Here is a 16224-nt window from a genome sequence, read left to right as displayed (position 1 = left end):
CAGACATATATTATTATGATATTTATTGTATTTATATTCAATACAAAACACACACAGCAAATATTGCAAAAATCAAATGCCAATATTACATTTATAGCATCTTATATACACATTTGACACGGCACACACTTAGTCTTAAAACATTTAAAAATTTTTTCCATTATATCACGGCCCCCTCAACAAAACTAATGGCCCCCAAGAGGACCGCGGCCCATAGTTTGGGAAGCACTGCCTTAGACGATAGAAATATAAGATCTGATAATGTTGGAGTCTTGACAAGTAAAAGACTGATTTGGAGGAAAATTATAGATAGGAAGTTAGTAATGATGTAATTTTTTTCATGTAGTACTATCATATCCTGTACACCCCTTGAGGGTACATGGCAGGATGCATGCAATATTTCCTTCATAGATAAATAAACATACAATATATATAATATATAAAATACATGAAAAAAATAAATATATGTAGGCAGTTAACAAATTTGTTTCAACACACTCTTAGTTATACAGGGTTAAAATCAGACAGACATAGCATTAACAAAAACTTATAAACTGACCATATCTAGGAATAAACAATGATACATTAGGTGATTATTAGCCCAAGCATAGAATACATTCAGGCTAATATCTAATAAGTGACATACCTGTATTTGCTGACTGTTCAGTTAACACAAAATTTTTCAAGCCCTGTATATAATGTTAGCGACCACAAAATGAAAGCAGTTGTCTGCCCTATTCTGCCCATATGACAATCAAATTGAATGCCTTGGGCCAGTTTCTCTGATTAGGCAAAGATTTGTTGTCCACTAATCTCCAAAAGTTAGTTATGGCTAAATGGCTTCACTTATTCCCTTTGGAGAATAAACTGCATTAGCAGATTTATTATTATTAACATCCAACCTCCATGGAGTCAGAGATTCATCGTGGGAGGTACACACTATCACATACACAAAGCTCATCCAACCATGTCTTAAACTGATTCAATTTGTCTACATTCACAACACACTCAGGCAATGCATTGCACTCACCAGCCACTCTCCATGTAAAGAACCCTCTCCTCACTCCTCTGCTAACACCCTCCTTATACAGTTTCCAGGGATGGCCTCATGTTCTACACCCCTCTCCCATTCTATGAAAAATCTCTTCCATGTCAACCTGATAACAATCCATGGTTAACTTATATGTCTCAATCATATCCCTCCTTCTCCTATTCACAAGGCTTTGCAACATACCAAAGACCACTGACCAGAGAAGATTCACCTTTGTGAATCTTCTCTGGACCTTTTCTAACATTTCTCCATCACCATGAAAACCTAGTGACCAAATCTGTGTACAATCTATATGAGACCTGATGAAAGCCTTATACAATGGCCTCATATGGGTAGGGAGATGTGTGCATGGGAAAAGTTCTGATAACAAAAATGATATGAAAGCAACTTATATAACCACAGGGAAGAGCACATCTTAAAACCCTTCAACCCCCATGTTTCATTAAATTGTAATAATTTGTTTTCAAGAAGACATGTCAGAAGTTTTGAAGAAATTTGAAGATAAGAGGTGTGGGCCATCATCAAATTTTTTGTGCAGCAAGAAAAGTCTGCAACTGAGAATCAAAGTTTTGTGTGAGATTTTAGGGGACTGTGCCCCAACATATCCAACAGTTGCCATATGGGTGGCCAAGTTTAAAACTGGGCATCCAGAGACAACAGGTGCCCCTAGGTCAGGAAGACCTACCGCAGCAATCACACCTGAAAACATCAATTCAGTATATGCCATGATCCTTGATGATAGATGAATACTAGTAAAAAACATTGCAAAGACTCTGGGGATTTAGGTAATTTTGAGAAATCAGGTGTACATTTTTTTTGGCTCGTATTGTGACTGTTGGTGACATGGTTTCATCACTATGACCCAGAGACCAAACAACAGTCAATGGAGTGGAGACACAAAGGTCTCCATAGCCAAAGAACTTCTGAACCCAAAACTCAACAGGGAAAGTTCTTGCCATTATCTTTTGGGATGTAGATGGTGTAATCCTTACCATGTGCCTGAAAAAAAGGGTGAAATTGTTACAGCAGCAACAGCAGCAGTTTATTCAACAGCTCTGAAGGAAAAATGCTGCAGGAAACAAAGCAGAGGCATGTTGCTTTTGCAGGACAATGGGCTGCTCACACTGCTCATGAAATCCAAGACAATACACAACTTGGGCTTTCAATCTCTGCCTCACCCATCCTATTTACCAGACCTGGTGTCATCTGACTATTTCCTATTCCAAATTTAAAGAAACACTCGAAAGGAACAAACTTTACCACAGATGAAGTTAAATCTGCAGCTGAGGACTGGTTTGTGCAACAAGGGAAAGACTTTTTTTTCTCAGAAGATTGCAAATGATGCAGCTATGTTGCAACAAGTGTATATCACTTTATGGTGAATATGTAGAATAATGTGTAAGTTACATGGTTCTACCTCAATTCCTACATGGTGATTATCACAACTTTTCAGCACACCCTCATAATCTCTTTATTTCTGCATGTCAGGTCCTCTACAACAGTGCTTCCCAAACTTCTGGATGTCAGGGCCCCCTCTGCAAAAATTAAAATATTTCACGGCCCCCCTCGAAAAAAAATCGTAATAGAGAGATATATTATTATAATATTTATTGTATTTATATTCAATACAAAACATACACAGCGAATATTGCAAAAATCAAATGCATATATTACATTTTTTTTTGCCTCTTACCGTTTGGTTCTGAAGACGATACGGTCTGTTCTGGTAAAATATGAAATACTGTCCTTTTTTTTTTGAGTCTGTTTCTGCTTCTTCTGATTGTTCGCGGGATTTTTTTTTTATTTTTTATCAGCCATCTCAGGGTTAAATTTTTTAACGTAGAATAATCAAATAATATCACCACTTACCAATACTGGCACACCACAGACTGATAACATGAAATTAGTGAATATTACCTGAATAAGGGAATCCCCGGACCAGGAACATTTTTCACTTTTGTGACTTTTCTCCTTTTACAGTAATTAAGCCTAACGCGAAACAGACAGCAAAGGCAGTCTGTTTATTAAAATGTGCATATGATTGGTGCGGTATTAACAAAAGATCGCGCAACCGAAAGATAAAAGCATAGCTGACAATTGAGTTGAAATGCTAACTCTCTTCAACCGAATTCTATATGTGAAACTGCCATAACATTCATTATATATATATATTACTTAGTTTTAACACTTTTACGAATTTTAACACGTTCAGTTGAATTTTATTGCTGCCTTGGGAAATCGAACTCACATACATCTAATTTTAGTTAGATACTGTGTTTGCCCATGCAACATATGGTTTTGTTTCAGTCTATACAGCATAGTTTCTGTATGAGGGGACATGTGATTCATTAATTAGTGTGTTTTTATCCCAGTTGTCTCTAATTGCACTATTTGTTGAGAAATATATTACACAGACTTACATATATGTTACACATACCTTATTCACTGGCATAATAAAAGTACTTATTTTTATTGCCTCTGCAGTATAGTGGCTCTTAGGGAGGGCGTGTTGTTTACTGCTGCAAGCGAGTTACTATGTCCCCACATGAACTTGTTTAAGCTTTTTTTCATGTGTGAAGTATATGCGAAACTTTTATTGGTAACAGAAAACTAGCTCGGATGACAGTGATAACATAAAACGAGTTTTGATATGTATATAAAGTCAATATCAACAGTCCCTGATTACGAACGCGTTATGAAAGGGACAGGAAGATTTGGAACTTCCCTGGAGAACATTCGAAGTAAATACAATTAACCACTGCTTTGAAATGAAACATATGAATAAGCAATATTTACTAATATTCGTTAAGCGCCGAAATACGCAGGAAGCAAAGTTTGTGAACCAACACCAATGTGTGAATTTTTCCATTAAAATATAAAAAATAACAAAAATGAAATAATAAAAGTTAAATACGTTTCTTTTAAAATAAAAAAAATATACTTGGTCTTAAAACATTTTAAATTTGTTTTCATTATTTCACGGCCCCCCTCAGCAAAACCTACGGCCCCCAAGGGGGCCGTGGCCCACAGTTTGGGAAGCGCTGCTCTACATCATTGCCATTATCCAATGTGACATCTCCTCAACTTGTGCAATGTGATGCCTGGCCCTTGACTACCACAACTCCCAGCTCTCTCTCATGTCCTCTAACTCCTTTAAAGTTTCCCCATCAAGTGTGGGGAAATTTTAAATACTTTGCATCTAATCATTTCTTACCAAATTTCAAAACCTTACACTTGCAACATTGAACTGATAGTTCCACTTACCTGCCCATTTGTGCAATCTATTCAAATTCTCCTATAAGGCCATAACATCTGCTTGATGCTACATTGCTCTCCCCAATTTTTCATCATCTGCAAACAGCTCCATATCACCAGTTAAACCCCTCCCAATATCATTATACAAATTAAACAACAATAGTCCCAAAACTGAAGCCTGCAGCACACCACTAGTGACCTTTCTCTTTCAGGATACTGCACCTCCATACACAACTTTCTGATACCTATCTGACAGCCAGTCACCAATCCAACACAGTCTGCTGTCCAATCCATCCATTTCAATTTATATAACTGCTTGTCATGTGGCAGTCTATCAAAAGCTTTTGCAAAATCCAAGTACACCACTGTATATGCATCTTCCTGTCCTGTCAACCTTGTTATAGTGCATAAGTTAGTAAGTAAAACATGACCTCTTTTTAACAAAGCCATAGAATTGCTGCTATCAACCCATTTCTTTATCCTAGTTTCTCACCAATCTCTCTAGTACCTTCACCACAACTCCAGATATATAGATTGACCTATAATTTGTAGCCACAGTCTTATCTCCATGTTGAAAGTTTATTTTTCACTTGGTTAGACTATAATAAATTTAGTTTAATCCTTTATCCAAGTGTGAGCAAACAAAGTTTGCGCCTGAAAATATCTTCAGGACTGGGGTAAGGTAGTACAACACTGGGAAACTCTTAACAATTGTGGACCAAGCTGACATCACTCCTATCTCAGTATCTCCCATAATCATAATGCAAAACACATCTGCTTGGGGATATGAATAAAGTTATGCATTTAAGGAAGGGCCACTATCCAGACTAGTTTTGACCTTTATTGAGGTCTCTTCAGTGGGAGCCAGGCCCAGAAGTGGAGATACTAGACAGAAGCAATAGGAGAGGTCATCCTTACCTATAGGAGTTGCCAAAAGGTGTGCCACCTTAGTATTAAATTACTACTGATGAGACCTCGATAAAGGTCGAAACCGGTATGGGTAGTGGCCCTCCCTTAATGCATAGCAGTATACATGTCTGCAAGGAGATGTGCTGTGCATTATGGGAGATACTGAGACAAGTAGTTGAGATCTTGATCCACCTTTGCTGAGCGTTGCCTGATGTGTACTACCTTACCTCAGTCCTGAAGATATTTTCAGGTGCAAACTTTGTTTGCTCACACTTGGATAAAGGATTAAACTAAATTTATTATAGTCTTATCTCCACCTTTATGCAATGGAACAATTTTACCTTCTCTGCACTCTCTTGGAACCTGTGCCATTGTAAAATTTATTAAACAGACATGCCAATGCTACTGCCAATTCCCTGGAGCATTCCCTTAAGAGATGTGGTGATATGTCATTAAATCCTATTGTCTTATTGACATCAAGTTTATTTATTTCCTTATATACATCCTGCTCACTCACAATTGAGTCATCCTTTACTATGTCCTCTACACTTGAATTTCTCGTGATTTCACCCTGATGAGGATGGAGCACCATTATAAATTGATCACCGAATACCTCAACAATGTAAGTAGTGTAAGTTGGATAAGTAGTGTAGACAGCAGGTTCTGTGATGTCAAATAGCCTCCTGTAATGAGCTGTTGAAAATGCTACATTATAATGTGGCATTTTCAACAGCTACTGGGATTGAATGTGATGGGTATAATGTGTTCAGGAATGACAGGGAGAATAAAATGGGGGGGAGGAGTATTGTTGATGATAGCTGATGAGCTGCAGCCAAGTAGAATAGAAGTTGAATTGCAGGATAGAGAAAAGAGCACATCTGAGGCCATTTGGTGTGAGATTGAGGCTAGCAAAACAAAATATACAATTGGGTGCTGCTATTGACCAGGTGATGGAAAAGATGGTGGAGATAGTATGCACAAGCACATAGAAGAAATGAGTGGAGGGAGGGTAATTATTATGGGAGATTTCAACTATGGTAGCATTGATTGGAGGGAGTAGAGGACACATGGCGGGAAGAATTGGGTTTTATGTGGTTATTAAGGGATAACTATCTGCGACAGCATGTAATGGAAAATGCTTGGGGTCAGAGAGTGCTTGACCTAGTAATTGCATCTGAGGATTTGGCTGTAACGAATATGACCACATTGCCACCAAATGGTGAGAGTGATCATAGGGTCTTGACTTGGGAGGTGGCTAAAGGTGTGGAATTTACAATTAAGACAGGGTACATGTGGAATTACCAGGCTGATAAGTATGACAAGCTTAGGAGTGTGCTTGGCTTAGTGCCATGACATGTAAAACTGCAAGGGCTGGATGTTGATAGTGCATGGGAGGTGGTTAAGAAGTGTTTGCAGGAGGCAATGGTTGACTATATACCAAGAGTCCGAATAATAAATCAAGTAGGGATTAAATGGATGAATAACACCATTAAGCTTGAGCTAAAAAAAAAAGAAACAAATTATTATTATTAATATTATTAAACAAGACCTCATGGAGTCAAAGACTCTGGGAGGTCCTTTTATCACACACACACATCTCATCATACCGTGTCTTGAACACACTCAAACTCCTTGCAGACACCACACTCTCAGGCAAGGCATTCCAATTCTGCACGAAAAAAACCTGCCTCTCACTCCCCTACTCACACCCTCTTTATACAGTTTCCAGGGATGACCTCTGGTTCTCCCCTGATCTCCCACTATTCTCTGTAGAACTTCCCCACCATTGATCTTATAACAACCCCTTACCAACTTGTAGGTCTCTATCATATCTCCCCTCTTCCTTCTCTCCACCAGACTCTGCAAATTACCATAATTAATGTGGAGAGAATTTAAGGAGAAAGGCACATGAATGGTATAAAGCCCAGGCCAGAAGTGTAACAAGTGTAGTAAGAAAAGCAAAAGCGGATTATGAAAGAACATTAGCCATGCAGGCTAAAGAGAATCCCAAAACAGTTTTTTCGATATGTTGCAAGTAAAAGAAAAAATGTATACGGCAGATTGATTTTAAAGAATGGCGATGATAGGGAGGTAACCGAATCAGTTGATATAGTAGAATTACTGAGTGAGCACTTTGCAAGAGTATATCATCCATGTGGTGACATTGCAGAAATGGAAGAACAAACAGCTTATACGGGAATTGTGGTGAATGAAGTGGAGGTGAATAGTCTATTACAAAACCTCAATGTCAATTCATCTGCAGGATTCATCTGCAGATGATTCATCAATTCATCTGATGGTATACCAGCTCGTGTCGTACGAGAAGCGGCTAAAGAATTGTCAGTGTCTTTGACCATTTTGTTTAATTTGAGTCTGGGGTCCGGGTTAGTCCCAAGGTGATGGAAAAAGGGGAACATAGTTCCACTGCATAAAGAAGGTAGACTGCTGTTAAAAATTACCAGCTGATCAGCATATCAGGAATTGTTGTCAAGGTTTTGGAGAAAATAGTCAAGAGGAAAATACAAGATTGAATAGATGAAAATGGGATACTCTATGGGGAACAGCATGGTTTTATGAAGGGTAGATCATGCCTCAGTAACTTGCTCATGTTCTATAACACAGTGATGGCTGAACTGGATAAGGGTAACGGGTTTACTGGACCTTGCTAAAGCCTTTGATAGGATATCACATGGAATTCTAATAAGTAAACTGCGGCATATGAGAATGGATATAGGGTTGGTGAGATGGATAGGAGGGTGGTTGATGGAGAGATGTCAGAGAGTGGTTTATTCAGGAGTAGAGTCCAAAAGACAGCCTGTGACTAGCAGCGTGCCGCAGGGTTCTGTTCTTGGACCGCTACAGTTTAATTTGTTCATTAACGATATAGGAAAGGATCTGAGAGGAACTGTGCATCTGTTTGCGGATGATGCAAAGTTAGGTAGAGCAATAGTGAATGCTCATGATGTCAAAATTTTGCAGGATGATTTGGATAGTTTTGAGGACTGGGCTAAGGAGAATGGATGTCAATTTAATGTGGAAAAATGTAAGGTTTGGCATTTTGGGGTGAAAAGATTAGCAGCAGTATATCACATTGGTGGAACTGTACTCCAGGAGATTGACTTGGCCAGGGATTTGAGAGTGTTGGTGGATAGGGAGTTGAAGTTTAGGGGACACATCGCAAAAGTGGCAAAATCAGCTCATCAAATCACTTGGTTGCTGAAAAACTGAAAAACACTTTAAAGAACAGAGACAAACAGGTTATTGTTCCTCTGTATTGAGCCTTGATAAGACTCAATCTAGACTACTGTGCCCAGATATGGGTGCCAGGGTTTCTTCTTGATGTGGAGGAGGTGGAGAGGATCCAGAGACGAGTGACCAAGATAATAGCAGGACTATATGAACCTTATGAGAACAAGTTGAAGATTTGTGGGCTGCAGAAATTGGTTGATAGGTGGAAAAGGGGTGATATGATTGAGACATTCAAATTACTGAAGGGTTTCTATAAGATTAATTCAGAAGATATTTTTGAAAATAGGACTGGTAGTGGGAGGACTAGGGGCCATCCATGGAAGCTTGGTAAGAGTGTGGTTAGCAAGGGTGTTAGAGCTAGGTTTTTTACTTGGAGAGTGGTAAATGATTGGAATAAGCTGCCAGAGTCTGTTGTGGGTGCCATGACTGTAAATGAGTTCAAGGAGAAGTATGATAAATACTGTGTGAATGTTGAATAGTTGTTCTTGACATGATGTTGGGCCTCCCTCGATGAGTCTAAGGACTCCTTGGAGCTGCCCGTAATAATAATAATAATTTCAGATGTTTCCTTTTAATTTATCTCTCATTCTCACTTACTCCCACTTTCTATAATAGCAAAAACCTATATATATAGACACACACACACACACACACACAAGTGTGTGTGTGTATTACTTACGCATAACTAGTAAATCCTTATGATCTTTTTTAAATTCCACAACAGCTTCTGAAGCTGTTACTTCAGTTATAATAAAATCTGGTGGTGGAGGAGGATCTATAATAATAAGAAAGATAAAAAAATATAAAAAACAGAAAACAAGACAAAAACTTATTAATACTGCATATTTTCACCATAATATGAGGATATTCAAAAAAATAAGGTAACAATGCATGCATGACAGAAGCAAATCTTAAGATGTTCATACCTTTTTTCACCATGGTCAAGTGTCTTTCACTAGTATATATTGTGCTATACTGCACTGCAGATGATGGTGATGTGCAGTATTGCACTGCACATCACCATCAAAATTATTTGTTATCTAGGTGTTGCTTCATTTGGAAGGTATGTGTGGTAAGTGGTCCAACTACAGCACCAGAAGCACTCGTGTATTTGGTTGCATATTATTATTATTGTTATTATTATTCAGGCCTCCAAGGAGTCAAAAGACTCATCGAGGGAGGTCCTTTCTAAGACATAAAGTCTGTCAAGACTCATCGAGGGGAGGTCCCCCCCTGAGAAACACAACGTTTATCACACCACTCCTTAAACCCACTGACCGTTCTCGCTCCCACCACTCCATCAGGCAATGCATTCCACGGCTCAACCACCCTCCACACAAAGAAACCACTCCTTACCCTCTTGCTCACAGTTTCCTTTCGTAACTTCCAGGGATGGCCTCTTGTCATCACTCCTTCCCGCTGATCAACCAAGCGAAAGAACTCCCCAGTGTCAACCCTGTAACCACCTCTCAACAGTTTAAAAGTCTCAATCATATCACCTCTCCTTCTTCTATCCACCAAACTCTGCAGTCCACATTCTCTCAGCCGATCCTCATAACTATCCTTGTACAGTCCTGAAACCATCTTTGTCATCCGTCTTTGTATCCTTTCCACAGTTAATTTATCCCCTTCAAATCCTGGGGACCAAATCTGAGAACAATAGTCCAAGTGTGGTCTGATCAGAGACTTATACAAAGGAATGATAACCCTCTTATCTCTGCAGGTCAGTGTCCTTCTCATAATAGCAGCAATCCTCTGTGTTACCTTCACCACCTTTGCAATATGTCCCCTAAACTTCAGGTTTCTATCAATCATCAACCCCAGATCTCTTGTCTCCCCTACTTCCTCCAGTATAACTCCTCCCATAGAGTATGCAGCATCCCATCGATGTTTCCCAAACCTCAAGATCTTACATTTTGCTGCATTAAACTGACACCCCCATTCATTTGCCCATCTATCTAGCTTATTTAAATCCTCTTGCAGGGCTACCACATCTGCACTATTACTAATAATCCTTCCAAGCTTCGCATCATCTGCAAACAACTGAATATCCCCCTGCAATCCACTGGCTATGTCATTGATATAAAGGTTAAACAATATAGGTCCTAGTACTGAGCCCTGTGGGACCCCACTTGTAACCCTCTGGAAACTGCTCCACCATACACAACTCTCTGATACCTATCAGACAGCCAATCCTGAATCCAGTTGACCAATCTGACATCCAGACCCATGTGCTGCAACTTAAATATCAGCTTATCATGTGGCACCCTGTCAAATGCCTTCGCCAAGTCTAAGAAAATTGCAGTATATGCCTTTCCCTCATCTAATGCTCTTGTAACTTTATTATAAAAGGCTAGCATATTGTGCAGAATAATGGTACAACATTTATGCCATAACCCAAGGCTTTAGTCTGAATGTTGCTATAAAGAAACATCAGCATTCAGATTGTCATCCAAGTTTAAAAAAAAAAAAAAAAAGTAGAAGAGCATGCTTTTTACTTCTTTTCTTGGACAAAGAAAACCCGAGTTTCTCGGAAAGAGAAAAAAACCAATGAGCATCAGCAATCAACTGAATATTGAAATCAGTCTCTGCATGGTGGAGAGAAGGATTCTCAAATATTTTGGGCACATCTCAAAAAGAGATTGAGAGACCATTGAAAAACTCATCATGCAGGACAAGAAGAAGATACAGGTCCCATATAAGATGGCTAGATCAAATTCCTGCTCTCGTACTGCACTAAGGTTGAAAGATGCACTTAGAATGATAGAAGACAGAAACAGATGGAGAAGACTAACACATCAGATCACAAATCATCAACTATGGGAAATTGATGAAGAGAGAGAGAGAAATATGCATGTAGAGAAATATATCAATCATCTTCAACTTTGTATCTGTCTTATTTTGATGGAATATCAATGGTTATAATTTTAATGGGTACTTTGCATCCATGGCAACCTTGATGTATACATATCAAAATCAATTGGGTTCTTAATAAGGTTACAAAAGTAATTGATGATGGGAAATGCATATACTAAAATATTTCTAGAAATTTTGCAAAAGGTATTTGACAGCATTGATATTCAAACTGCAGTGAATGGGTTTAAATGAACAGCTGATAGTTTGGATTGGCAATTAGTTATCTGATATATATCAAAGCATCCAAGAAAGAAGACTGTGATGGTTTGGCCATGTGACCAGAATGGGAACAGAAAGACTACCAGCTAAAGCCCTGAATACAACGATGGAAGGTAAAAGATCCAAAGGTGGCCCAGAATTAGATGGATAGACAAAATAAAAGAGGACCTGCAAACCAAATCACAACAAGCAACACCAAACTGGACAGAATTGTTCGGACTCTCCAGGGACAGACAGAAGTGGAAAGAGTTCATTTGGCCTCATCATCATCCACATAGATGATGGAAGAAAGAAGAAGAAGAATGAATTGGGAAGCGGTATCAAGGAAGACGATAAGACAGCAGATAGTGAGATTCTCAGTACTCAGACTATTACAATCTCTATGTTAATGATAATGTGACTGGATTAAGGAGGATATAAAGTTGCATACAGATGATGCATGGCTAAGGAGAGTAATCAGAAGTATTGTCATCAATACTTCTAGGGAGAGTCATCACTAGTATTAACATAGTGACCACAGCAAATTTGAATACTTTGGAAAAGTAAGTGGACTGCTGCAATGGTGAGAAGGACAATGACCAGCAGGGGGGGAAAAAGTGATCGTTCTATTGTATAGAGCTTTGATTAGACCACACCTAGACTAATGTACACAACTGCAGTCACCTGGAATTCAAGGAAGATAAGAAAACTAAAAAGGGCACAAAGGGGATGACAATCATAATATAGTGCTCTCCAGTATCAGCTATGAGGATTGAGGAAATGTGATTTATAGAGGTTGTGGATAGGAGGAATAATGTGAGATATATGCTTCTGAGAGGTGCTTGCCAAATAGATAGTGAGGAGATTTTTCTAAGATAACTACAAAGAGAAGAGAAAAGGGGAAGGACCATTTTAGGATTGGCCACTCCTAGAGAAGCACTATTTACTCCAACCCCCACCAAATTCAAGAAAATATGTAATTCAAAAGTGGCATTTTTGAATTATATATTACCAACTTGCCTCTATCATATCTCCTCTCATCTGCCTATTTCTCAAACCTTAAGGACTACATTTCTTTAGTCTGTCTTCATATGCAAAAGGCTAGATATCATCTTTGTTGCCCATCACTGGATGTTTTTCAGATGTCACCTGGGATCCATGGAAAAAGGAGAGTCCAGATATCCTTATCAATGCCCTGTCAAGCAGAAGAATAACTGCTATTTTATTACAAGCTAGCATTATTTTCAGTATCATGCTTATTATTATTATGGGCAACTCCAGGGAGTCATTAGACTCATCGAGGGAGGCCCCAAATCATATTCATCACAACTGTTCGACATTCATACAGTATCTATCATACCTTGCCTTAAATTCATTCACTGTCACAGCATCCACCACAGATTCTGGCAGCCCATTATTATTTTTATCCAGTATGATCATTTATTAGTATGATAATAAACTGCCTCAGCAATTTGGCCCTTAAATTTTCACTCTGTCCATTATCATCACCCCCCCCCCCCCCCAACACTCTCATTTCATTGACCACTTACAGCAAATTCCTGTTAACATAATCCTCTGGAAGTTCCTCATTCCAAAATGCAATGTTGACTTTTTATCCTGCAGGTGATCGTTGTTTCATGGACAACCACTGTCCATTGCCCAAGAGTGATTTATTGAGCATGACAGCGACTTCTGCTATCTTCCCTGACATTACACTATTATAGAGCAGTGCATATCAAGGCAAATGTTGAAGATGTATCTCAAGTTCACAATGCAAGCTCCTTTTGAAAGATTAAAATATTCTTTAGTCTTTCTGCAAATGACAAAATACAGTGCGATGTCATGACCTTTTTCTTCTTCTGTTCATAAGAAGTCAGACTGAAGGAATATATAACTGCCTTGGTAAAAGATTTAAATATTTACCCAAAGTACCAGAAAGTTAAATTTTTAAAAGAAGGCAATTTTTGGTTTGCAAAAGCAGACCAAAAGCAGGGTTTTAAAAAAGGAAGGTTTTTGTACTAAAAGTGGCCAAAATATTTTGAATTCCACTGGGATCTTGTGCTGCCACTGATGGCTTTAACAAGCATTGTTTCATATCAGTGAAAATATATATATTTCATATCAATAAAATATCTTTCAGTCTTTCTGAAAAGTAATCAAAGATTAGAACCAATGATGATAAAAACTACTTGATTTGTGAATAGAGAGTTTATTATTAACATCAGACCTACATAGAGTCAAAAGATAGGTGTTCTGCTCTTGTCAGAAATTAACACCGACAGTGCAATATTAAACGCACCATAATACGTTATTTTAAATGATTATGATTTTTTAAAAAAATATACAGTACAATGAAGTTTTATTATGTAAAAATTTAACTAATACCATCCTGAAGTCTGGTTTCAACAGAGAAGGAATAAATGACTTTTTTATGATTCATTTTTTGTATAGTTTAGGCCAGTAGTGCACTCAGGGTTTAATCTTGGGAGGCGGGAGGGCTGAGTCAAGTAGATGATTTGGGAATACATACTACAATCTATGACTGAGCATCTGCTATGATCACTAATTCATAAGACACGACACAACATAAATTAAAAAAATGAAGTTTATTAATTAGGAAAAGATTTTTTGGAAAATTTTATAGTATTTTTTCCTCTTTCTTTGTTAAGGTCAGGGCTTCTTGGTTATCGCTATGCTGCGGATTCTAATTGCATTATCAACATACATTGAAATTTGTAAAGACCAGTGGCGGCCGGTAAAATTTTAAAGTGGGGGGTGCTGCATATACAAACTAAGAAAAATAATTCCTTTTTTTCCTAATCAGTAACCAATTTATTAATAAGCAAATTTACATATTAAAAAATTGCTTTATTAAAAATATTATTTGAAAATAAAATCCATTCTTCTATTTTTACCTTGACAAAATTTTTCAATAACCTTTTCATTAAAATTTGTAATTTGCAAAATCGTGTTTTTTTTTTCAATTGAAATCATAGACAGTGCTGTTAACCGCTTTTGGTTCATAGTATTCCTTAAATATGATTTCACCCTTTTTAAAGTAGAAAAACATCTTTCCAGTTCTGCTGTGGTCATTGGAATTGTTACTAACATTTTTATAAGTTTAATTATTTCACTAAAAACATTTGTTAAATTTTCTACATTTAATAATGAAAGTAATCCTTTAAAATTTTGAAATTCTTTTCTAGAGTAAAAAATTTGTAATTCTGTTTCTAATTTTTGTTGAGCAAGAATTGAATAAACTTGACATATTTCTTTTATTTCATAAGTTGGTAGTGCTTTATGAAAACTCTATCAAAATTTTCCTGATAAAACAGTTTAGCGATATTAAATGATTAAATGATTGGTAAATACAAATCTTTCTTTTGCTTCCATGCAGATAATATTGCACACTTCTTTACTTTTCATAATTTTAGTAGTACTAGCAGACTTACAGCATTCTGAATTATGGATATTTAAAATTGCTTTATAAAATTCATTTAATGCTCTTTGAATCTTATTAGCATCAACGTTTCTAGATTGCATTTGATTATATAATATCTCAACATGAGACATGATTTTATGAAACAGTCCTAGCCAAAATATAAACTTTTTTTTTCAGTAAACTTAAGAATCCTGTCGACGTCTGGATAGTTTTATCGGTGTTTCTTAAAGTCAGCAATTCCTCAAAACATTTAATAAGTTGATCCTTATATTCAAAAACTGTATTAACTGTTCTTAAATTAAAATTCCAACGTGTGTTTGATGATCTTGGAATGCGTGCATTTACATACTTATCTAATATTTTCAATCTCTGTGGAGATTTTGAAAAAAATGTTGCTATTCCTGAGAGATTTGCAAAAAATAATCATACAGATTTAATTGATACAATTATGTTTGATAGTAAGATTTAGTTGTGGGCATAGCAATGAAAAAAATGAGCATTTTTGAAAACCTGTTGAATGTTATCTTGAATCCCTCCTTGCTCATCTTTCATAACATTAGTTCCATCATATGTTTGAGCTATTAACTTATTCGAATCATTTTTCAATACTTTGTTTATTTCGTTTAGTAAACATTTTGACAAACCATCTGCAGTTGCCTTTTCTGGAGTGAAAAATCCCCCAAATAGTTCATAAACTATACCTCGAAGTTCATAACAGAAAACAATCACTGTTTGTGCATGCTCAGAAACGTCTATGGTATCGTCAACTATGACTGCTACATATGATGTTTCATTGATTTCCAATGCTATGTGATCTTGACAGACTTCTAATATGCATTGCAATAATTCGTTTTGAATATTTTTTGATGTACCTTTAAACACCGAATTGTTATCTAAGTGTTTTTGCAAAGAAGGATCAAAAGTTGCAATGAAATTTATTAACCCCTTAAATACTCCCAGATTTTCAGACAAATCACTTTCATTATGTCCCCAAAGGGATAGTGCAAATTTGCCACAAAATTTTACAATCAATTATTTTCAATAATATTTCTCTGTTTTTCTTCACTTCTTCATTATGTTTCAATTTTGATGTTCTGTAAGCTTCACTAAGTTGTTCGGAAATATTAACTTGTCCTAATAATGAAATATTAGGACAAGTTAATGTCCTAATATTTCACATTTCCTGATGCTTTTCACATTTTTC

General features: G+C 37.0%; 1 protein-coding gene across 1 annotated transcript in view; it reads right to left on the bottom strand.

Annotated features, from left to right (window-relative positions):
- The window catches only part of LOC150094731 (cell adhesion molecule Dscam1-like), a 158163-nt gene that overhangs the window by 68868 nt on the left and 73071 nt on the right, over positions 1-16224 (bottom strand). The window contains exon 11 of the mRNA XM_090411652.1: positions 9144-9239. Within this exon, the coding sequence (XP_090267778.1) occupies positions 9144-9239 (96 nt within the window). The remainder of the gene's footprint in view (positions 1-9143; positions 9240-16224) is intronic.

The sequence above is a fragment of the Typopeltis vanoorti genome, chromosome 21, assembly GCF_054136105.1.
Source record: "Typopeltis vanoorti isolate ZY-2024b chromosome 21, IOZ_Tvanoo_1.0, whole genome shotgun sequence".
NCBI classification, from domain to species: Eukaryota; Metazoa; Arthropoda; class Arachnida; order Uropygi; family Thelyphonidae; genus Typopeltis; species Typopeltis vanoorti.
Note: the sequence above shows the minus strand (reverse complement) of the source record. Positions and strands in the feature narration are given on the sequence as shown.